This window comes from Xenopus tropicalis, chromosome 7 (assembly GCF_000004195.4).
Source record: "Xenopus tropicalis strain Nigerian chromosome 7, UCB_Xtro_10.0, whole genome shotgun sequence".
In the NCBI taxonomy this organism is placed as follows: Eukaryota; Metazoa; Chordata; class Amphibia; order Anura; family Pipidae; genus Xenopus; species Xenopus tropicalis.
The window spans coordinates 41,065,538-41,089,422 of record NC_030683.2 but is presented as its reverse complement, the minus strand read 5'-3'; the positions used below and the strand labels follow the sequence as shown (position 1 = coordinate 41,089,422).

At 37.5% G+C, this 23,885-nt stretch overlaps 1 protein-coding gene across 2 annotated transcripts in view; it reads right to left on the bottom strand.

Annotated features, from left to right (window-relative positions):
• The window catches only part of ascc1 (activating signal cointegrator 1 complex subunit 1), a 119,769-nt gene that overhangs the window by 94,296 nt on the left and 1,588 nt on the right, over nt 1–23,885 (bottom strand). For both annotated transcript variants that reach the window (XR_004223448.1, NM_001102901.1), the window contains exons 2-5: nt 18,682–18,806; nt 15,884–15,983; nt 14,754–14,851; nt 7,646–7,824 (exon numbers count right to left, since the gene is read on the bottom strand). Coding sequence is in view for 1 of the 2 variants with exons in the window: in NM_001102901.1 (NP_001096371.1) it covers nt 7,646–7,824; nt 14,754–14,851; nt 15,884–15,983; nt 18,682–18,793 (489 nt within the window). In the remaining variant the exon portion in view is untranslated. The remainder of the gene's footprint in view (nt 1–7,645; nt 7,825–14,753; nt 14,852–15,883; nt 15,984–18,681; nt 18,807–23,885) is intronic.

The window sequence follows — 23,885 nt, the reverse complement described above, 5'->3', positions numbered from 1 at the left end:
ACCTGATACCCATTTGGGTAAGTTAACAGAGGGTTGAGCTCCCCAATACTGCTATTGCTATTGATTCCTATGGGAGGCTTCCAAAATCATGCACAGAAGGATCAAAGTCGGAAAGGTTTTCCTGCATTTTACAATCGTTCGGTACGAAAATTTAGTGACTTTCGGATCACCAATATGATATTATTGTGACTAATACAATTTTGACGTAAGCATATTCGTGATATTTGCGATCTTAAAAAATTATCGTATCTAATACGAATTTATCCCATTCGGGATTCAAACTTGTGTTTTCATGAATGTGCCCCTGTAAGTGCAACCGTTTCATACCTCCCAGAGAAATCGCAATATTCAGCATATTGGGTACATGGCTTCTGCACATTCGCATTAACTTTTATAATTGTGTAGAAAGCAGTAAGGTATGGGGGAAACTCACTAAACTTTGCCTAGAGCTAAAAACATTATATGACCAAATACATGACAAGCTAAAAAAAAGAATATTGCACTTTTCGCAAGTGTCACCTTTACGAGGAGCAGCAGTGGTCCACCATTCAAATAACTGTATGAATTAGGCTGCCACAAATACTGGCCTTTGAGTTAGGGGCGGACGTTATGTCATTTGGGGGCAGGACTATGGCGTAAGAGACAGGGAAATGAGCAGGCTGGGTGGAGAAAAAGTGTATGGGGCCAGTGAATGGGTGGACTGGCGTTGTTACAGGCGATCGGCAGTGAAGAGTCAACGAAGGGAGGGATTCACAAACTCTATCTGGTAATTTACCAGGTAGGCTGGTCAAATACTGGCCTGGTGGAAACTCTATTATGAATTCACAAGGACGCAGCCCTTTTTTAGAAGAAAGTCTTTAAATAAGAATGTCTGCAGGGTTTGGTTAATAAAGTGCCTCAAAGGGATGCACTGCCAATTAAATATGTATTACTAGGGAAATATCAGGCCGCACATAAGATTTGTAGTTATGTATGTTATGTCAACAAAATGATCACTGAGCATGGTCTCTCAGGCAATAAACAGTTAACAGCGCACACTGCATAAGTGAAACACGCACGCACCCTACCCTCTGAAAGGGAAGATGCTGATCACTGATTACCTCTGCTCCACAATGCAAGGCTTACTTTTATCTCCTGCACAGTCCCAGAAAGCCATTTCTAACACTGAGAATGATTAGCCTGCAGAATATTAAACCTACAACAGCTGCCAAGGGACTACTGTAGAGAACAAACAAAGTGAGAAAGGCACTCAGCACACTGTTTTATTGCTAGGTATTATAATACAGGAATTAAAGGACTGTAATGGCTGGTCAGATTCGCCAGGCCAAAATAATGCATTGGGGTTTAGTGTACCAGAATGAGGATAGAATTTAATCTCTTCATGAGGAAAGAAAATAAGTATGTCACAAGAATAGAATTGCATTTAGGCTTGTAGTGGAATGATGAGCTGTGTAGGGTTTTATTGACAACGTTGTTATGAATTTATTTCAGCAAGGCAAAAATGGTAGGGGGGTGCTGTGTGAAAGCGACAGTAGCATGCATCTCTCTGACAATGCTTAACCTGGCCACACATGGGTCAATTTTGTCAGCCCTTTCTGTTTAAATAAAGCTCATTATTTTTAAAAACAATAAATACTAACAAACAACAAGCATGAACCGGTGTCTCATATCATGATGGATGCAGTTGTATACTTTAGCTAGATTATGCATCTACTGGTGCATATAATGTTTATCAGTAATGATAATTGCATAAAAATGTTTTGCGTTACCGGATAACAGATTAACACCCTTGTGTCACCTTTCATTCTCATGAACGGAAACGACTGTCATAGTCGAGAACAGGTGAACACAAGGGTATCTACACTAGCTGAAATACATTAATGAGGCCATGCATTATAAGATCCACTCATTTGGCAAGGTTGCCAAACAAGCAAACCTTTCCCTGATATGCCCTATATTGGGCATTTGGCATTAGGGCCAAATAATCAGATCACAAAAACAAGAATACAGACTATGAGGCAACGGGCCTCATGAATGAGCCAATGCAGTCCTCAATCCGACAGTAGGATGAAACCTGACCAATCAACATCTGGCCAATTTTCAGCAAGATATTGATTGGGTTAACCTGTTGGAGGGCCCTTATACATTTGCAGATAAAATGCCAATTTGGTCTAAAGGGGCAGAATCAGCAGCTTAAATATGGCCACCTTTACTCCCAAATGGGCATTTTCAGGACAAAATTCCGTGTCATGAGTGGTTCATATGAACAACAGGCAGCACAGGAGTGGAAGCAGCTATTCTGTGTGCCATAAGCCTTAATAAACATTACACATACTTTGTCATTCAACACAGTGTGTTGATAACCTTGCTCCCCAGATTTCATTGAATTTATAATTGTGCAAAATACAGTTCACTGGAGGGGACTACTCAATTCTTTATCCTCTTGTATAGTATTTTAGAAGCATATTTATCAAAGGGTGAACATTAAGTTCTATTTCTCTTCACCCTTCAACAAAGAAATAAAGAGCTATAAAACTAATCTCTAGTAAAATGGGTAAGATTTATTTTCACATTTTGATAAGTATGTCCCAATAGATACTGACAGACCGCTATTCTGATATGCCTCAATGTTGCAATAAAAAATACTGCTGGATATATTTCAAAAAACAATACTGCAGCGCCCCCCAGCCAAGATACTATTTTCTGCTATTTATCTTGTACACTTCTCCTTTACAGGTCTTTTAACCATATGTAAGGCACTGTGAGAATTGACTGGAATGGATTACTGCAAACATGAAATATAATTCAAGGATAAGTAAATTATGTTTTACACCAGAGGGTCCTTGCAAAGTCTTACCCTCTCCATTTTAACAGTTCTACCAGGCTGCTAATTTGGGCCCAGCTTCCTTGTATCCAATTTCTCCAGCAAGGTTGACTGCCTCCATGTTTTGCAACATCACATTGTAACAGAGATCCACTGCTGTAACAGCCTCTGCAGGTGTTCTCCATTTCATGTACTAATGCAAACATGCAGCACATCTTGTTGAGTGGCTATTTTATGTACAATTATAATATTGATAGGGAAAGTATTGCTTTTATGCATTTTTGCCCAATTGACAGAAAACAATTGGTAATTCTGTCAGTTGCTCAATTTAAATACTTGCAAGATAGGATTAATAGCTTTGTCATTTGCATTAACTTGTAGAGCTATTTCTTACAAACTGTGCTAGTGGGAAAATTTTGCCTATAGGCTTCATTATAACAGTGCCACAGGCTATAATTTACAATGCTTTAAGATGCAGACAAAACAGCTTTTTGAAAAAGGAATACCGTAACTTTGGAATGGTTCTTCCTCCAGAAAAGGCAATTCTGTTGCTTTAATTATCTGGAAGAGCTAAACATTAAGTTAAATCAGGAATTTTACAGGAAATAGGCTTCAGTTTATACTATACATATAAACATCTGTATAGTAATTACGAAAATTAATGTTTAATTGCCTGTCCTCACTTCCGAAACCCACACTCAGAAGGGAACTGCTTATGACCCCTCATTTCAGCTTAAGTTATCAACACCAGAATCTGGAGGAGTGTGGAGTATTTCCCCGTATTTACTGTAAGAATATTATTGACTGACCAATAATGCAAAGTAACATACTACTATTTGAAATAAATTCTTATACATTTATTTACTGTGATTCCCAGGAAGTTATGCCATTAGCATGTATTATACCTCTCAAAATTAATATTGCTACTTGAAAAAATACTTAATTTATAGGCTGCACCTGGTACACTTTAATGGTCACCAGTTTAAGAGCAAACATCTAATTGACCAGTATGGATTACCATACTTGGCATAAACTTTCTAAAACATAATTAATAATCTCCATATCAATTATAATCAAATTGTTTAAATGTTGAAAAATGATTTCCTTTTTCTCTGTAGAAATGAAACAGTACCTTGTACTTGATCCTACCTTCAATAAAAAAAGGCAAAACAATCATATTTGGTTTAATTAATGTTTATATGATATGGGGATCCAGATTACAGAAAGACCCCTTATCCAGAAACCCTCAGGTCCCGAAATGTTGTTTATATTTCAACCAGTTTAGTTAACCTGGGAACTAAAACTTTCCCTTCACACTCCCTGCATACCCAAATTGCAACAAAAACACCTACTGAAAGGTTTTCTACTTTAAGGCGGTGTCAACTATTAATCCAGCACTAGAAGATAATAAGATAATAAAACTGTAGCTTGTACTTGATGGAAACTAAGCTACATGAATCCATATTGGAGGCAAAATAATCCTACTGGGTTGATTTAATGTTTTAATTTTTTGTAGACTGTGGTATGGTGATCCAAATTACAGAAATTACAGAAAGCTTATCACTTATCTGAAAAAAATACCAGGTACTGAACATTTTGGATAATAGGTCTCATATCTGCATTGCAGAACAATTTGTTTTTCAATTTCATGACAGAATATCATTCTATGAAAATCAATATACTGGCAGCCCTGGAGCTCAGGGCTGCCAGTATATTGATTTTCATAGAATGATACACTCACTAAGCAACAGTCTTATTTTAAAATAAGGGGTGAAAAATATATTTCCCTGACAAACTCAGTTTTACATACATTAAAAGAAGCCAGCAGTCAGCAAATTATGCCTTTTCATCTGGAAAACTGGATGTACTACAGATAAATAAAACAATTGAAAAACATATGCCGTATACAAACCCTGCCCAATTTTCTGTATATTTTATCTAAATATTTATAAGAACTACAGCCCAACTAGGAAATGACTGTACAGGGCTCAGTAGGGATTCCTTTACAAGGTCAGCTTCTAATGCCTGTTCCTGTCTGGCTATGCCTTAACAGAAAAGTCCTGGGCACTTTTCAAGCACATGTAATCATTTTCTATCTATTATTAAGTAGCAGAGAATCTTACTATTAAACCCTGTGTGCTCCCTATAAGTGCTAGTCTCAAGAAACACTGCATATATAATAAGCCCATGTAACTTGCACAACTGAGTACCACATTTTGACCAGCCAAGAAGCCATTAAAATCCAATACCCTCTTACTTAAGTGCTAAAATGCAAATCCACGCTCTTAAGACCACAATAATCCAACCAATAAGATACCTTGTAATTAACATTTCAGCACAGAGCATTAGTCAATAAATCAAATGGTTACACAGAGAGCTAGATGACTTATTGATTAACACTGTCCACTTCTGGAACAAGATGAATGCCATGTAAAAACCTACTGATGATACTATACATAACCTGAGCATGTGGTTCATGGAAACAGGCAAATTAAAATGCAAGAAGAAATAAAGAAACAGCGTAGGCCATAATAGGTGCTATTTTCTCAGGAAGATACCAAGTTTTTACAGTATAGTTAATCAAGAATGAAAGCTTACAAATAAAGGGTCTATGCACACACTTTATGCCTTACTGTGCATGATGTGTAAATAATAGCTTGTGAGATATTGTAACTGGTTTGATACAACTGTTGAAATCCATCAGAAGTATTCTACCCAAAAGTAGTATATGGCTAGGACCAAGGATCATTAGAATTTACTAGGGATGGACCAAAACCACTATTTTAGGTTCCAACTGAACCCCAAATCCTTTGCGAGAGATTGGGCTGAATACCAAACCAAATCCAAATCCTGATTTTCATATGAAATTAGGATAAGGAAATGCTGAAGACAACTCCTGTGTTAATGTGACAAAAAATCACGTGATTTTAAGGATTTTGACTCTGTTCGGCCAAATTCTGCTGAAAAAGACAGAATCTTGGCTGAATCCTAATCTGAATCCTGGATTACATGCATCCCTAGTACTTACCTCTCTCATGTAAAAAAAGCTGTGTTGGCAGCAAGTTTCAATGTAAAATACAGTATATTTAAAGGACTAGCAACACCATAAATTGAGAAAAAATAAATATATGCCATTTATTTTACATTTTGGGTGTATATTTACCATTGATAGTTACCACTCAATAATTTCACTAGCTAAAATTCTTGCCATTTCATATTTAACAATGTAATTTCCTCAATGGAACAGTTTGTTCAAAAAAGTGTTAATATATGGGGAAAATATGCTAAGAAGTCTTCAGAATTTCCAGTTCAATATTTAATCCAGTCTATCTGCCCCTTGGGGTTTGAATCTGTACATTCTGTACCTACAAATAAACAATTTCATAGTAACAAATTCCTATTTTATGTGAGAATAGTTTTTATTTCATAGTTTTGTGTTTATCTTTCTGTAAAGGAATGAATACCATTGTATTCTTCAGCCCAATTAAACTAGAATGGCTGCAACCATAGGCGCACAGCAGCTTATTTATATGTGCAAGTGTAGTAATGGTAAGCAAATACTCAGTTTTTACCAAAGAAGTACTGTATATTTAAATGCATGAAAAGCCCTTACATTTTTTTGGTGTTGCTGGTCCTTTAAGAGCCCTGATTTTTTTCTACCAGTTTATTCAACTGAAAACAACATTGGATCAATAACATTGTGATAAAATTTACTTTAAAGTATTTATGGGATCTGTTATTCAAAAACCACAGAATTACTGGACAGTCAACCCCCATAGACTCTATTTTAATCTAACAATTCACATTTAAAAAAAATATATACATTTTCCTTTGTAATAATAAATAAATAATAAAACAGTACCTTGTTCTTGATCCTGACTAAGAGATAACTAATCTTAATTGAAGACAAAACAATCCTATTGGGTTTAATTAGTTTTTAAATTATTTTTAGTTAAGGGCAGTGACACATTTGTCGTGCAACAAATCTTTGTTGTCGCGGGAGACTAATCTCCTCGCAATGCCATCCCACTGGCTAGAAAGTAAATTGCCAGTGGGATTGCATACGTGGCACCACTATTTGCTGAAGTTGCCTGAAGTTTCCTCTCAAGGCAACTTCGGCAAATCATAGCGCCGCGTATGCCATCCCACCGGCATTGCGGGGAGATTAGTCGTCCACGACAGCAAAGATTTGTTGTGCAGCGACTAATCTCTCTGTGTGTCACTGCCCTAAAGAGATCCAAATAACAGAAAGATCCCTCACTTAGTTCCCGAGCATTCTGGATAACAGGTCCCATACCTGTATATAAATAATTGCAGACCTACCTTAAAGGAGAACTAAAGTTTAACACTGCTTACTTGATACCCTGGGCCGGTGCTCCTGTTTGCTAAAATCTGCAACAGCCCAGGGTATTTCTGCAGAAGAATTTTGGCACCATCTTCTTCAGATTCTTCTGTCTTTTTGTTTCACTCCAGGCATGCAGAAAAGAGTGAAAGCCGAACTTAGAAACAAAAAGTCATCTCTGACACTCTGTGTCGTAGTGAAAAGAAGAGGAAGAAACCTTGGCTGATATGGTGACAACCACAGAGAGGTATGGAGCAGTTGTTGTAGGATAAGAAACCATAAGTAAATTAGTGAGATGGAAAAATGACATGAAATAACTAACAAGTTACTACTGTTTTAATCTACAAACAAGTGGGTAGGCTTCCATTCAGGCATTAAATAAAAATGTAAATTTGTTATAATGTAGTTTACATTTGGCTGAATAACAATAATAATAATAATGGAAATAAACAGCATCACGGAAATAAAATGTGCAATACCTTTGAACATTTGGCCAAAACTTCCTCTTTAAAGAGCAGGACTTTTTCTTGGATTTCAGGATGGTTAAGAGCAAAGGACAGGAAGTGGGTGAATGGTTGCTTTCTCCTAAAACTTTCAGCCAGCAGTTCAATTCGTGTTCTGGCAGAAATGACTCCATTGCGTTGCTGCCCTGTAATTACTGAATGAAAGTGAAATATGTGAAAGAGTAATAGAGAAAGCTTTCAACTTGCCACTAAGCAGTGGTACACACACGCAGCAAGAAAGGCAAATCCTATCAATGTGCTTGTTTATAATTCCAAAAGCAGAGAGCTAGGCATCAGCTATTTTGCAAAACCTAAACTGCCATACACTAAGGTGCACTCTAATTACAACTGGCGTTAAGCCCAGCATCATAATCCCTTTAATATGTGATAGAAATAATTATTTACAATGGTTGCTTAAAAGATGAATATTTTAATTTCATAATTTCATTTGTTACATAAAAAAACTCTTATATAAAGAGATACTAACACATAAATCCTGGTCTCCTGAAGATGACATTATTATAACGTCCAATATTTGTTTTTATTTTTTTTGGGGGGGGGTAACCCAAGGATATGAAGCCGGCATCGTATTTGTACCTTTATGATATCATAGTAATAATTTATGACAATGGATGGTTGTTCAAAATTGCATGTTTCAATTTTTTTCTTTTTTCATTTATATATTACGTAAATTTGAATTCTGAGCTTTGACATAAAAAATATAATTATGTGTATAAGTTGGTTAGACTGTGGAACCTTTAACAAAACTCCACATTCCAACCAATTTAACTGGTCCTGATTCATAATATAGTAGTTTAAATCTACACCAAATATGACAAATTAGAAAATATTGGATGCTTCACAAATATGGCCCTATAAATTCTAGCTTGATCCTATGAGGAGCAATCATAATACTGTAGGTGAGCCTGCATACAAGCCCCATGGAATAACCCCGTATATAGTCTGCCACTCATGAATCAAAACTACAGTTGTTGGTCTATAGTCTATGAGCAACAGTGTAGGCAGCTTTTCTGAGTAACTTGTCTTAGCCACATTAATAACTCATGATTCAGGGAGGATTGCATTCCATTCCTGTGTTGGTACTTTTGTTTAATTCATTGTCCCCTTGGGCAAGTCACTAAAAAAGCGAAGAAATCATCAAAAAAAAATATGAATTTGAGCCTGACAGAATGTGGAGTACAGTAAAGAAGTGCTGGAAAACATGATTTAGTTAAATTCTACAAAAATATATATTATTTAGTGTTGTATTCACTGGAGCCCTTATAATTACAAACTGCCACTGAAAGCCCTACCAGACAAACTGTACAGGTATTTTCAAATAAAAAATATAAGGGTTCCTGGAAATTGTTCCTAATAAAACTAAAAGTTAAATAGCAGTTCTGTCAGGTATTATTAGTGAAATACTAGCTGTTTTTAAGCCCTTCTGGGGTGATTCATATCACTTACCTGATACCCTGAATTGGCGCCAAACATAAAGCTGGCATTTTCACATGCCCGTGCCTAGGCGAATGGAAAGATCTGTAGAAGTTCCGAAGAACTTCTGCAGAAATACCCCAGGCCAGGGCAGTTTTCTGCTAACAGGAGCCCCAGCCGGGGTTATTAGGTAAATGATGACTTTTGGCGCCACCCCGTTAGTTAACATTTCCTTCTCATTTAAATGGACTGATTGGCAAAGTCACTTGGATACGAAAGCTTAGCAAGGCATAGGAAACACCTCCAAAGCAGTTAGTACATAATAGAAACATTTCAACTAGATATCTTTATTAATATTAAACTACCTGGAGCAAATTAGACTTGCAGAAAAAATGAATAGGAAATATTAACAAGGAGAAATTATGGGAAGTTAGTATGCATACAGTATCCAAGCACCAAATTTATGATTAAAGCTAAACTGGACAGGGATTTATTGCGCTTGAAGGACTCTGTGTACCTCACTGTAATGATCATTAGAGACCTATGGTGGGTAATAAAGTATCTAACAGAAAGGTCTGAGATCTGTCCCAGAGCTTCCTTACTAATATACATACTTTCAGAAGTATTCCTGCATCTCTACAAGCAGCAAGAATATAACAATTTCAAAAGCTTTTTGAAAAAGTGTATTTTTTCAAAAATCCCTATTTATTTGAACAAGATAACGTTAGTTCTGATATACAGAGTTAAAATGGTGTTTGCACAATGAGATTTAATTAATGTCTAATTAAGTTGAGCAGTTGTGACAGAGGGAGGAGGGAGATAATTACTCTTTAGATTCTGACAGTTTAAAAATATTACTGTGTAATGTGAAAAAATATAGATTTGTAATTATGGTTAACATGTGTTCTGTCGTTATGTAGGAGCTATTTTTACTGGGCAGATGTTGAACTGCCATACGCAATAAAGTTCTTACACCTTATAGGAAAAATATTATGTCATTACCCTACCAAAGTCAAATGTAATATTTTTTCATGGCAGTTTCTTCTACAAAATAAATCCAGTCTCCATACAATTACTGTATGTAAGTACTAAGTAGTATTTTCCCCCTGTTTAATAAAATGCTGATCATACTGACAGTTTTAAGCATACTTATACTTGCTTTGTATGTTATCTGTATGTTTGATGTATTGTATTCAACCTTCTACCATACAGCCCTGCTGAATATGTACAGGTACTGCAAATGATTGTTAATAATGATGTTTGTGGCCAGGTTGTAAGAAGCTGCCTTGAAGGAGAATTATTTTTAATTAGAGAATCAAAGCCTAAAATACAATATAGCTAGAAATGTTGCATTTAATATAATTAATTTAATGCACCAACCCATAGATCTAGCAGCCCCACAACAATAAAGATCCAGGTCTGCAAATTTGCCTACTTTTTTTTATATAGATGTCAGACACGTAGAAGTGTAAAGTGATTCTATTATAATTTGTATGGTGTGGTTTTATTTCTAAATTACACTGTTTACACTGCAAATAATTCACATCATTTAAAGTTTTATTCTTGAACCTACAAACGTATTTTTTGTAGCTGTAAGTTAGTTGTACTTGTTTGTAGGCAGCCATGTCAGTGCATTGTGCCTGATTCTGAGATTTCAGAAAGAGCCAGCACTACACCATAGATAACCTATTGTTTCTTCTGTTCAATATACTTAAAATGACCCAAGTCAAATAATAGCAAAACAGGGTTTCTACATCTTAGGACTGTGGAACACGAGGAGATTAGTCACCCGCGACAAATTTCCCGTGTCACGGGCGTCTAATCTCCCCAAAATGCCATCCCACCGGCAAGAATGTAAATTGCCAGTGGGATGGCATATGCAGTGCCGCGATTTCCCCGAAATTGCGAAAGTTTCCTCTCAAGGCAAATCGCGGAGCCGCATATGCCATCCCACCGGCGATTTACATTCTCGCCGGTGGGATGGCATTTCGGGGAGATTAGTCGTCCGCCACACATGAGATTTGTCGCGGGCGACTAATCTCCCCATGTGCCACAGCCCTAAGGTGCTACCATTAGGTGTTGCATGGGAGCAAGTTCAGAAGTGCAAACTATTTCGGATTTGTTTTGATCTTTTACAGTGCAGAAATCTTTTGCAGCCTTCAGGAAACCTGATTTTGGAAGGGTAACATACCTCCCAACATGTGAAAAATGCAAAAAAGAACTGAAAAGAAATGCCGCGTGTAGCGTGGTGATAATTTTTTGACCATGCCCATTTTTGTGACCACACCCCCTAAATACCACTCCCATTTTACCAAACTTGGCAGGTTATCTAAAGTTTAGGGGTTTTGTTTTATGTGTTATTATAGTTTTGCTAATAAAGGTGAAATTGCCCCATAAGATGCAATATAAGAATTGCCCTATAAGATACTATAAGCCCTATAAGATAATTGTATCTAAGTGCAGGTGTTGAGTATTAGGGGCTCTCTGCTTGCAGAAGACTGAATAAAAACAATTGCTGTTAGGTCACTATATGTAATTACACTAATGAACCCCATTGGCAAATGGGGTGATTTCACACTTTTAGGTTGCATATGATTTTTATTTGCTGAGGGTGGGGCAAATTGCCTATAATGACCCCGACTCTGCAAGTGCTCTTTTGACTGTTATCACAAGGAAGCTCAGACTGCTTTAATTGTATAAAAGTGATATTTCCCAAACAAAAGCATGCACAAGCACTCTTGGTTAATTTAAAGCAGCCCCTAAAGCAAAATAAAATCAAGAAATATTCCTATGGACAGTTCCCCTTAAGCAGGGAATGGAGTATGGCTAAGTTTACATCTAGCAGTCTATTGGGGACAATGGCAGAATCCGTGGCCAGTGTGCACCCAAAGACTAAGCAGTGGAGAGGAGTGTGTTATCTGTGATGTTACTGAAAAGACCTGCTTTAAAAGGAATTGCTAGGTATACCTTTTGTGATGCAAAGCTGTCTAAATACTTTTAAATTACTATGTAGCCTCAATAATTTAGATATTTTTTAGTTCTGTGTTCATAAATATATATGAATATATGTGTGCGCATATATATGTGTGTCTTCATTAATATTACATTAATAAATCTCTGCACAGATTACAAATCAAGGTAAACGTGACATTTTAATATCTGCAATCAACAACATGCTGAGAAGACCATCAAGCAAAACCAATGAAAAGCATTAAAGATGCATTGATCAAAAACATTTTTGTATTTAGTACAAGTGCACCACCTGCTGCTCAAATAGCAAAATAGCAAGTTTTAGATTCTCCATAGAATATGTTTCATCTATACATTTTGCTTAAGTCAGTGCTGGTTCACCCCTTTCACTGCCTGTGACTGGCAGCACTCTCACACCACTCTTGCACAGTCACTTCAAAGTAGAAAAGTTACATGGATAAGTGTAACTTTGTTTGTCAGTCACGTTGATTAAATGTTGTTGGTTAAAGGGTCAAATATTGTTCCCACTTATTGTCCCCTGATATTACTAGACTAGGGCTGCAACACCAATGCATCAAACTCTTCATAATACACCAAAGTTGTAGTCCAGCACTATGTGGGCAAGCCATGGTTGAGCAACAGTATTTACATCCTTTTAAAGGAACAGTAACACCAAAAAATAAAAGAGCTTTAAAGTAATAAATATATAATGCACTGTTGCCCTGCACTGGTAAAATTGGTTTGTTTGCTACAGTAACACTACTATAATTTATATAATAAGCTGCTGTGTAGCCATGGGGGCAGCCATTCAAGCTGGAAAAAAGGAGAAAAGGCACAGGTTACATAGCAGATAACAGATAAGTTCTATAGAATACAATAGTGTTTTATCTGTTATCTGCTATGTGCCTGTGCCTTTTCTCCTTTGAATGGCTGCCCCCATGGCTACACAGCAGCTTATTTATATAAATTATAGTAGACTTTCTGAAGTAAACACACAACTTTTACCAGTGCAGGGCAGCAGCACATTATATTTTAGTTACTTTTATACACTTTCATTTTTTGGTGTTACTGTTCCTTTAAGCCTCCTATGCTGAAATAATGTTATAGACAAGGGTATTGGTGTTGGGAGTGACTAATATGGAGGTAAAAATTGCACCATGCTGCAAAAACAAACATTGTATGAAAATGCAGATCCTCCCTGCAGGAAAAAACAAGTCAGTCTCCACCATATTGTACAGTTTCATACACTGATGATGTCCCACACAGAGATAAACTGGCCGTAATAGATCTCTGCTACCACGGGCGACTAATCTCTCATAAATGCCTTTCCACCGGCAACAAAGAGAATCGTCAACACATCGCTTCAGTTTTCTGAGGTTGCGCAAATTTTATTGCTCAACTGGAAAACCAAAGAGATGCGTAGACCTTTCCATCACGATTCCCTTTGTTGCCAGTGAAAAGGCATTTCGGAGTGGTTAGTTGTTTGCAGTAACAGAGATCTATCGTGGACAACTAAATCACTCCGTGGTACATTAGCCTTAAACTATATGAAGGGTGGTAGCTGCAAATAAAATAGGAGTTTACATTAAAGTTAATTATCAGCATGATATAGACAAATATATTCTAATTTGCAACTTTTCTTAATTGTGTTTTTTTTTTTAATTAAAGGGATTCTATCATGATTTTTATGGTGTAGTTTTTATTACTTAATTACACTGTGTACATTGCAAATAATTCAATTAAATTGTTATTCTTGAATGAGAAAATGTGTAAGAAACCATCTTTCAGAAAGACAGCACTACACAACTGCTTTCAGATAACCTATTGTTTTGCTGACTTAAGGTGGCCATACACGTTAAGATCCGGTCACCAAGTGAGTGTGGATGTTCTCCCGATATCCCCCACCTATGGGTGGCCGATATTGGGTGAATTCAGGCTAATTCAGTCATTTGGCCCTGGGGTGACGATTGAATTAGAACGCCAGTAATAGGCGCAATCGGTTCGGGGATTGAGCCGAATCGGTCCCTGATCTAAGTAAATATTTTAACCTGCCCGATCAATATCTGATTTCAGGCCAGATGTCGGTCGGGGCCTGACATTTGTGCCCCTACATGAGATAAGCTGCCGAATCGGTCTAAGGGCCCGTGTATGGCCACTATTAGTGTAACTGGAGGAGTCATGAATGGGGCAATACAGGTGCCAGGGAGTTGTTACTTAACTTGTTACTCCCCTTTCCCAGCTGATCAGCTGCTGGGGCTGATATCGCTCCAATCGGCAGTAGAGTGACTGAATGTTATCAAAGCACAAGTCATATGGCTTAGGGCAAATGGGTGTAAAGAACATGGCTAGACTCTCGGTTCTGCTGGAGTAGTGTTATTAACTGATGCATTCTGTAAAAAGCATGTTTTCCTGTCACAGTATTCCTTTAAGGTTTTTGTTCAGCAGCTCTCCAGTCTGGAATTTCATCAGCTAACTGCTTGCTAGGGTTCAATTACCAAAGCAACTACAGTATGGCAGTGGTTCAAAAAATGTATATCAGAGAGCCTGAACAGAAAGATACAGGTAGGATTGGCCTAGACAAGTCTTAAAGGGCCAGTAACCCATAAACTCAAACCAAGGTTAGTCTCGTCAAACATAATAGTTCTACTCTGGAAAACTGGGAGAAAATGTTGCAACTTACTAATGTCTCCTTCTACACCAGGCCTGGGAATGATGATAGAGGTACGGGTTTCAGATTCCAGATTTCTCTTGGTTTCTCCTTTCTTACCAATAATGTATCTAGGATATTAAAAAACAGCAGCTTCATAAAGCAGTGTATAAATATTGCACTAAGGAAAAAAAACACATTTGTTTTGGGAATTAAAGACAAGAAAATAAAATGTCACTTTTTAGAATTTCTATTTGTCTGATTCTCTACCTGACGCCTACTAGGTAGGTACTGTACTTGCTTAGAGGACTCCTAAATTTAAAGTTTCTTCTTCTGGTTCACATCTTTCTAGGTTCAAGTAGTATCTTGTGTGGAAAAAGCACAGTGACTTCTTGCTCCCACCCAGAGCACAATGATGTTGTAAAGACATAGCAACTAGTCAGAAATCAGGTCATTTGGACTGAATATAACATACACTAAAGCTGGCCATACACGTGGCGATCTCACGATGTTTCGTACGACCGTCGGTCGCACGAAACATCGTCAGATCCGCCACACACCATTCAGGGCTGAATCGGCAGGTAAGGAGGTAGAAACAATAGGATTTCTACCTCCTTCTGCCGATTCAGCTCTGAAGGGAGAATTTTGGTCAGGCGCCTTCTATGGCGCCCGATCAAAATTTTCTAACTTGGCCGATCGGCGAGCCGACCGATTTCAGCAGCTTCCTGCGATATCGGTCGGCTCGCTGACATGCCATACACGCACCGATTATATCGGTGCGTGTATGGCCACCTTAAGGGGCAGATTTATTAAAATGTGGTATTAGAGCTCATGAAAGAAAAATTCACCCACTTTCTATTCATTCCTATGTAACAAAGTGTATTTATCAAAAGGTAAACTTTAACTTTCACCGATTGATAAATACACTTTTAAAAATCTAATAGGAATAGAAAGAAAAGGGGTGAATTTTTCTGTGGCAAGCCCTCATCTTACATCTGCCTCTTAGCTGGCACTTTGATGGAAAACTGCCCAACTGCAACGCTTTAAGGCCCATGTGAACCCAGCATTAGAGGAAAGAGTAAACACGTATCACATCAAATTCATCATGAATTCCTTTAATTCAACATAATGTAAAAAAATAAATCCCAGGATAAATAACTTACTTGAAAAGTTGACTGGGAAGATCTATTGTACACTGAAAGCCTTTCTCAGTCTCTTCCACCGTGAAGTCATCACAAGGCTCGTCCAAACACTGCACAGATTCTAGAACAGAAAAGAAGCATGTTATCCTATGCTGACAGATGCTAACTACACCAATTTTAGACTCTTCGGTGAATCTAGACTCAGCACTTGCATATCCCTAAAGATCTAAGTATTTTGTTAAGTGTGCAGCCTGTATTAAAATATACTTTGTTACCAAGCTGGATAAACAGGTATGGGATCCCTTATCTGGAAATTATTTTTAGCAGAGCTTAAGTAATGGAGATCAAAATTACATTAAGATCCCTCTTCCAGAAAACCCCAGGTCCCGAGCATTCTGGATAACAGGTCATACCTGTACCAGTTTCTTTAGCCCGTGGCTATAAAACACATGTTGGCAAGGTTGCAAGCAGGGAGGTCAGTTATCACACAAATGTCATTGGCAGACCATATTTTCCTGGTTTTGATTTATGATTTACCAAGTTATATCAAAGAAACTGGACTTTGTTTTGGAAAAGCTACATGATTTATCAATTACAGATTATGAGATATGGTTAGTTACTTAGGCATAAGAGTTATCAGTGAATATTTGAAAAAAAAAGTGTGTTTCTCCCACAGAGCCTATCATAGAATGTTTAGCTTTGGTATTTCAGTTTTGAAAGTCACCTTTTCTGGAAAGTAAAGGTTACATGAATGGGGAGCCCCATCACACCTTTACATGCCACCCTTCTGGCTGAGTATAGGGAGAATCTTTTATCCTATCCAGATTGATTGCAGGGGAGAAAGGTGAGAGACTAACTACAACTGTTGCATCACACACTGTGTGAATATCATGCACATGAACTATATTCTATGTGAGGAAAACATGTTATGTTCATCATGTGTTCAACTGGGAGATTTACTGTAAGGAAAAAAAAAACAGGTAATCAACATAGATTGGCATTTTGGTGCCCAAGGGGTTTAACACTGCTTATTCACTGTCTAGCTTTTTAGATAAAAGAAAGGGGATATATCATGGTTAAATGACCTCCTTGTGAGGGTGGGGTTGTGTAACTTTATTTGTATAATTGCACTTTAAGAAAGGGGCTTGATCAGATATGACACATCAGCAAACATATGTATAATAAATTGCTTTATAAAAAAATTCACGTACCTTGGCAAAGATATTGGTTCAGACTATGTTGGCCCGCTATGTTGGTCTACTAGTTTTTTTTATAAAAATAGACACAGTGGCTATATTACACTATTAATAGCCATCTTTATGCTTCATATATCTTTCTGAGTTTGCATAGTTTTATTACAAGCTTCCCATTGTTATAGACAGTGAAAACAGGGCCAAAGAGCTTAAAGGATATCTATCACCATGAATCTGCTTTCCCCACCAGAGGTGTGGGCTAATAGAGCCTGCACTCCGGTTGGGGGAAACATTAACAGTGATTGGCCACCCACACACTCTAGGGGGCTAGTTTTTTTTTTTTTTTTTTTTTTTTTTTTAAAGGCTACTGTTTCCCCCAATCAGAATGCAAGCTCTATTAGCCCACACCTTTGGTGGGGGAAGCAATTTTAGGTTGATAGGCACCCTTTAAGAATAAAATGTAACAATAAACTGTAGCTTAATGGAGCAATATGGACGGTGGGGTCACTGAGCACATTTGTAAACTGGAAAGCAGAAAAGTGTGACTACAGTTTATCAGAGCACAAGTCACATGGCAGTAGCACCATCGGAAATGACGAATATGGCTAGCCCAATGTGAAAATTCAAAATCAAATATAAAAAAATCTGCACTTTTGAAAAACAGATTTCAATGCAGGATTCTGCTGGAGAAGTTCTATTAAATAAAGAGTTTTGAAAAAACATGTTTTCCCATGACAGTATTCTGTTAACAATCAAAGTGCTCCCTATATCTCATTTCTGCCTTTAGGCTCCCTGCTTCTAATATTTGTGTCTCTTTTCTTCCCATAGCCTCATCCCATTCACGGATGCTAGACTTCTCTTGAGCATCTCGTCTTCCCTCCAAACACTTCCTAATGACCCACCTGTAAAAAAGCCTAACTGATGCAACTTAAATTAGAGGCAACATACCACAAAGGATCATCAGCAACTGAACAATCTAATGATCTAATCTATTCTAACTTGGTTCCTATCCCTTTAGATTGTAAGCTGTTGCAAGCAGCATCCTCAGATCCTGTTGTTTCATGCTGTAAATTCCTGGCGCTATACAGGTATCGGACCCCTTATCCGGAAACCAATTATCCGGAAAGTTACGAATTACGGAAAGGTCATCTCCTATAGACTCCATTTTTATCAAATAATTCACATTTTTAAAAATGGTTTCCTTTTCCTTTTTTCGTAATAATAAAACAGTACCTTGTAATTTATCCCAACTAAGATATAATTAATCCTTATTGGAGCCAAAATAATCCTATTGGGTTTAATTACTGTTTAAATAATTGTATTAGCAGACTTGAGGTAGGAGATCCGAATCACGGAAAGATCCCTTATCCGGAAAACCCCAGGTCCCAAGCATTCTGGATAACGGGTTCCATACCTGTATAAATAAATAATAATGATGGTGCACAGCAAATTTGCTGGCTGTACTCACATGCTAGTGTGTTATACATAGGAGGGTATGTTTATTTAGTTCATTGTAAGGGTTTATAATTCTATAAACACCTGCTCCAAATTGAAAGGAATGTTTTCATAATTTAATGTACAAATCTGCTTTTATTCCCAATAACCTTTAACTGCATTCATATTTACCTCTGTAGAAATCCTCCTCGTCTTCCTCGTTTTGATGAGATGCTTCTCGAACTGCATTTTTTCTGTATATCCTCCCTCCAATATTAATTAGGGTGGGACGTAAAACCTCCATGTATCTAAAATAACTGGAAAATAAAACAACAAACTTTATTTCATTCCTTATAAATAAATGGGCATTGCCAATACTTTTATAGAGAATGCCACACCTGTAATAACTAGAAACAAAATGGAAAAGCAGAAAGTCTTAACTTCAGCAGCATCTATGAAGATAGCCTTAAGATTTTTAGACCAGACATTACCAGTCAAAATTCTAAGTGAGGTATTTTTTTTTTATATTTCATTTAGAAAATTCACATGGGGCTAGCTATATTCTTCATTTCCCATGGTGCCTGCAGCCATGTGACTTGTGCTCTGATAAACTTAAGTCACATTTCACTGCTGAGCTGCAAGTTGGAGTGATATCACCCCCCTTCCTTCCCCCCCAGCATTCAGCAGAATAATGGGAAGATGGCAAGATAGCATCTCCCAGTAGATATCTGATTAGCACTCAATAGTAAGAAATCCAAGTCTGGCTTGGGACTCCTCCAGTTACATGGGAGTAGTAGGAGAAACAATAGTTTATCTGAAACTTTTCTAATGTGTAGCACTGGCTCTTTCTGAAAGCTCAGACTCAGGCACAATGCAGATGGCACCTACACACCAATATTACTAAAAAATACATTTGTTGGTTCAAAAAAAATAAATAATTCTAAATAGTTGAGTGAATTATTTGCTATGTAAAAAGTGTAATTTAGAAATAAAAAGTGCACCATAAAAATCCCGACAGTATCCCTTTAATCCCCCAAAATTTGAAGATATACACAGGGCCTGAAAAGGTTAAGTTTAATTGGGACTCATACACAAAGGTGTCTTTTGTACACAAAATAAACAACCTTGTGGTGAAAAAGCTGTAAACCATTTTATGATGCCAAGTCACAACAATTCTATGGATTACAAGAAACATTATTAGCCCTTCACCTTGAACAGCATCACATGAAACTGTAACATGTGTATTAAAATGTAAAATTAAAAATGTAGAAATCCTAACAGGTTAATGCTACATAATACACACACTGATATAAAGTTAGCAGGGTAAAGCAACACTCTAAAATTTCTAAAACAACAATATATCAGAAAAGGAAACTAATCAAGACAAATTTAGGCACAAACAACATAATATATATGCAAAATGACATAGAAACAAAATAAACTAAATAACTAACAATATTTGCCCTGCCTGAACTGGACATCCTCTATATACATACCGAGCCAGAGAGGTTAAAGAATTTAACTCATGTCTTAAGTACTTTAAACAACCTAAAAACAATAGTATATGACATCTCCTACATTGCCCTTTGGTTTAAATAAGTCAAATGTCTTTTCCTTACAATGACATAGCAAGCATCTGTGCCCAACCTGAATGGTGCCCAAATGAGCAAATAAAATTGTGTATACACAGCTGCAAGGTAAATGGTTACAGGACACATGCAATTTAAATGCTTCAAGTAGCAAGCTAGGCTAATGTCATGATGAAAGGTTAATTATGACAAACAATGTTAAGGGAAATGTTTTTGTGTTCAATCTTTGTTACATTTTGCTACATTTTGATTTTTTTTTTTTCACTATTCCAAAAATATATTCATTTAAAAATTTGACAGGCATAATTCAACCTAAAATACTATATAACAATTGATGTTGTAAAAATATCTACACAAAATTAGCCCTTTAGCACTATTAGGATTAAGACACACAAAGCTACTAGCAGCAGCTACTTTTTCAAGGATACTAAACGCCAGAAAATACCCAGCCATAGACAATACTGAGCATTGCCTCTGCTAAAACACATTGAGGCAATTATCAGTAAATGATCAGCATTATCTATTTTAGTAGCCACAACAAGTTGCTGCTACTAGTAGCTCAGTGTGTCTTCACCCTAAGGGCCATGACAGACGGGGAGATTAGTCGCCAGCGACAAATCTCCCCGAAATGCCATCCCACCGGCTAGAATGTAAATCGCCGGTGGAGTGGCACACACAATTTTCCGAACCCCCCCCCCTTAGTACTGGCTTAATCAGTGAGCTATGAGTAAGGCTGTGTGAAATTTAATGACAAAGGAGATGAAATGGGAAGGAAACAATGTAGATTTGGAAAAAAAAAACCACACACACACACTAATATATATATATAGTGGTGTGAAAAACTATTTGCCCCCTTCCTGATTTCTTATTCTTTTGCATGTTTGTCACACAAAATGTTTCTGATCATCAAACACATTTAACTATTAGTCAAAGATAACACAAGTAAACACAAAATGCAGTTTTTAAATGAGGGTTTTTATTATTTAGGGAGAAAAAAAATCCAAACCTACATGGCCCTGTGTGAAAAAGTAATTGCCCCCTGAACCTAATAACTGGTTGGGCCACCCTTAGCAGCAATAACTGCAATCAAGCGTTTGCGATAACTTACAACAAGTCTTTTACAGCGCTCTGGAGGAATTTTGGCCCACTCATCTTTGCAGAATTGTTGTAATTCAGCATTATTTGAGGGTTTTCTAGCATGAACCGCCTTTTTAAGGTCATGCCACAACATCTCAATAGGATTCAGGTCAGGACTTTGACTAGGCCACTCCAAAGTCTTCATTTTGTTTTTCTTCAGCCATTCAGAGGTGGATTTGCTGGTTTGTTTTGGGTCATTGTCCTGCTGCAGCACCCAAGATCGCTTCAGCTTGAGTTGACGAACAGATGGCCGGACATTCTCCTTCAGGATTTTTTGGTAGACAGTAGAATTCATGGTTCCATCTATCACAGCAAGCCTTCCAGGTCCTGAAGCAGCAAAACAACCCCAGACCATCACACTACCGCCACCATATTTTACTGTTGGTATGATGTTCTTTTTCTGAAATGCTGTGTTACTTTTACGCCAGATGTAACGGGACACGCACCTTCCAAAAAGTTCAACTTTTGTCTCGTCGGTCCACAAGATATTTTCCCAAAAGTCTTGGCAATCATTGAGATGTTTCTTAGCAAAATTGAGACGAGCCATAATGTTCTTTTTGCTTAAAAGTGGTTTGCGCCTTGGAAATCTGCCATGCAGGCCGTTTTTGCCCAGTCTCTTTCTTATGGTGGAGTCGTGAACACTGACCTTAATTGAGGCAAGTGAGGCCTGCAGTTCTTTAGATGTTGTCCTGGGGTTTTTTGTGGCCTCTCGGATGAGTTGTCTCTGCGCTCTTGGGGTAATTTTGGTCGGCCGGCCACTCCTGGGAAGGTTCACCACTGTTCCATGTTTTTGCCATTTGTGGATAATGGCTCTCACTGTGGTTCGCTGGAGTCCCAAAGCTTTAGAAATGGCTTTATAACCTTTACCAGACTGATAGATCTCAATTACTTTGGATCTTGGCATGATGTCTAGCTTTTGAGGTGCTTTTGGTCTACTTCTCTGTGTCAGGTAGCTCCTATTTAAGTGATTTCTTGATTGAAACAGGTGTGGCAGTAATCAGGCCTGGGGGTGACTACAGAAATTGATATTGAAATTGAAAATTGAAATTGATAAACCACAGTTAAGTTATTTTTAACAAGGGGGGCAATCACTTTTTCACACATGGCCATGTAGATTTGGAGTTTTTTTTCTCCCTTAATAACGTAAACCTTCATTTAAAAACTGCATTTTGTGTTCAATTATGTTATCTTTGACTAATAGTTAACGGTTTTTGATGAGCAGAAACATTTAAGTGTGACAAACATGCAAAAGAATAAGAAATCAGGAAGGGGGCAAATAGTTTTTCACACCACTGTATATATATATATATATAATATTAAAATTGGCACATCCTATAAAAATGTGACTTTTATTTTCAACACATTACATATATATATGTATAAATGAAATTACACCAGTGGCGGATTTACCAAATAGGCAATCTAGGCAATTGAGGGCTCATGCCTAGGGCAGAAGTTTTAGTGGGATGTGCTTGGGAAAAAACAACTTCCCCCAACCTGCAAACAGATACTTGGAAATAAATCCAATGACAGAGTTGTGGTGGGGTTGGTAGCAGACTCTGCTGCAATTGGCACAAGCAAGAATGCTAGATGGAATTTGCATATGCATTAAACTATGATATAAGAGGGGTGGAATGAGGTCCGGTGCCTAGGGCAGCACTGTAGCACTGTATACAGTTTGTATTTCACAGAGATGAGGAAAGGAAATGGTTGTTGGGAATGTGAGAAATATGGAAAGAACACTGGAAGTATCATGGGAGAAGCTGGTCATACACTTCATCTCTTCATCCATGTTTTATTGTCATAGAACATCACAGTCAATTTAATTTAGTTCTTTTTTTTTTCATTGGTAAACAGAAATAGACTTATAACACAGATTAAAAAAAAAATAGCTGATTGCATATGTATACATCCCTTTCATATTTAGCAGATGCTCATTTGGTAGCTATCCCAGCCTGGAGTGGAAAAGGTCCTTTACCTTTGCACATCAAGACACTGCCATTTTTCCCCAGTTCTTGTTTGCAAATCTGCCCAAGCTCATTCAGGTTGCATGGGTATAGCGAGTTAGCAGCATTTTTCAAGTCTGGATTGAGATCTGGACACTGACCCTGCCATTTCATGACATAATCTATTCGTGTGTAGTTTGTGTTTTATGCTCGGGGTCTTGCTAAAACAAATCTTCACCCAGGGCTCGGGTTTATTGCAAACTGCATCTGGTTTTCCTCCAGAATATCTTTAGGCTAATGCCACACGTGCCGTTTTTACGTTGCGTATTTTCTAATTCTCTCAGCGGCTGAAAAACGCCCAATATCATCATCCATAGAAATAACTTGAAAAGACTCGAGGCAAACCACACAATGCATAAATACTCTAGAAAACGCCTTAGCACAGATTTTTCAAGCGTTGGCTGAAATACGCCAGTATTTGCAAAGCAAGCTATTCCTATGTATACACAAAGGCAGCTGCCAGACCTAGCGGAAATATGCGGCATTTTTTACTATTTCGCACTATTAGCACCATGGAAACGGGATTTGCTACGTCACCAGTACTAGGCTGAAAAACGCCATAGTCAAGGGCTGTGTGGCTTGTGCTGCGTTTTTAAAGTGAGAAAAAACGCAGCGTAAAAACGCCACGTGTGGCATCAGCCTTACTTTGCTGCACTTGTTCTAA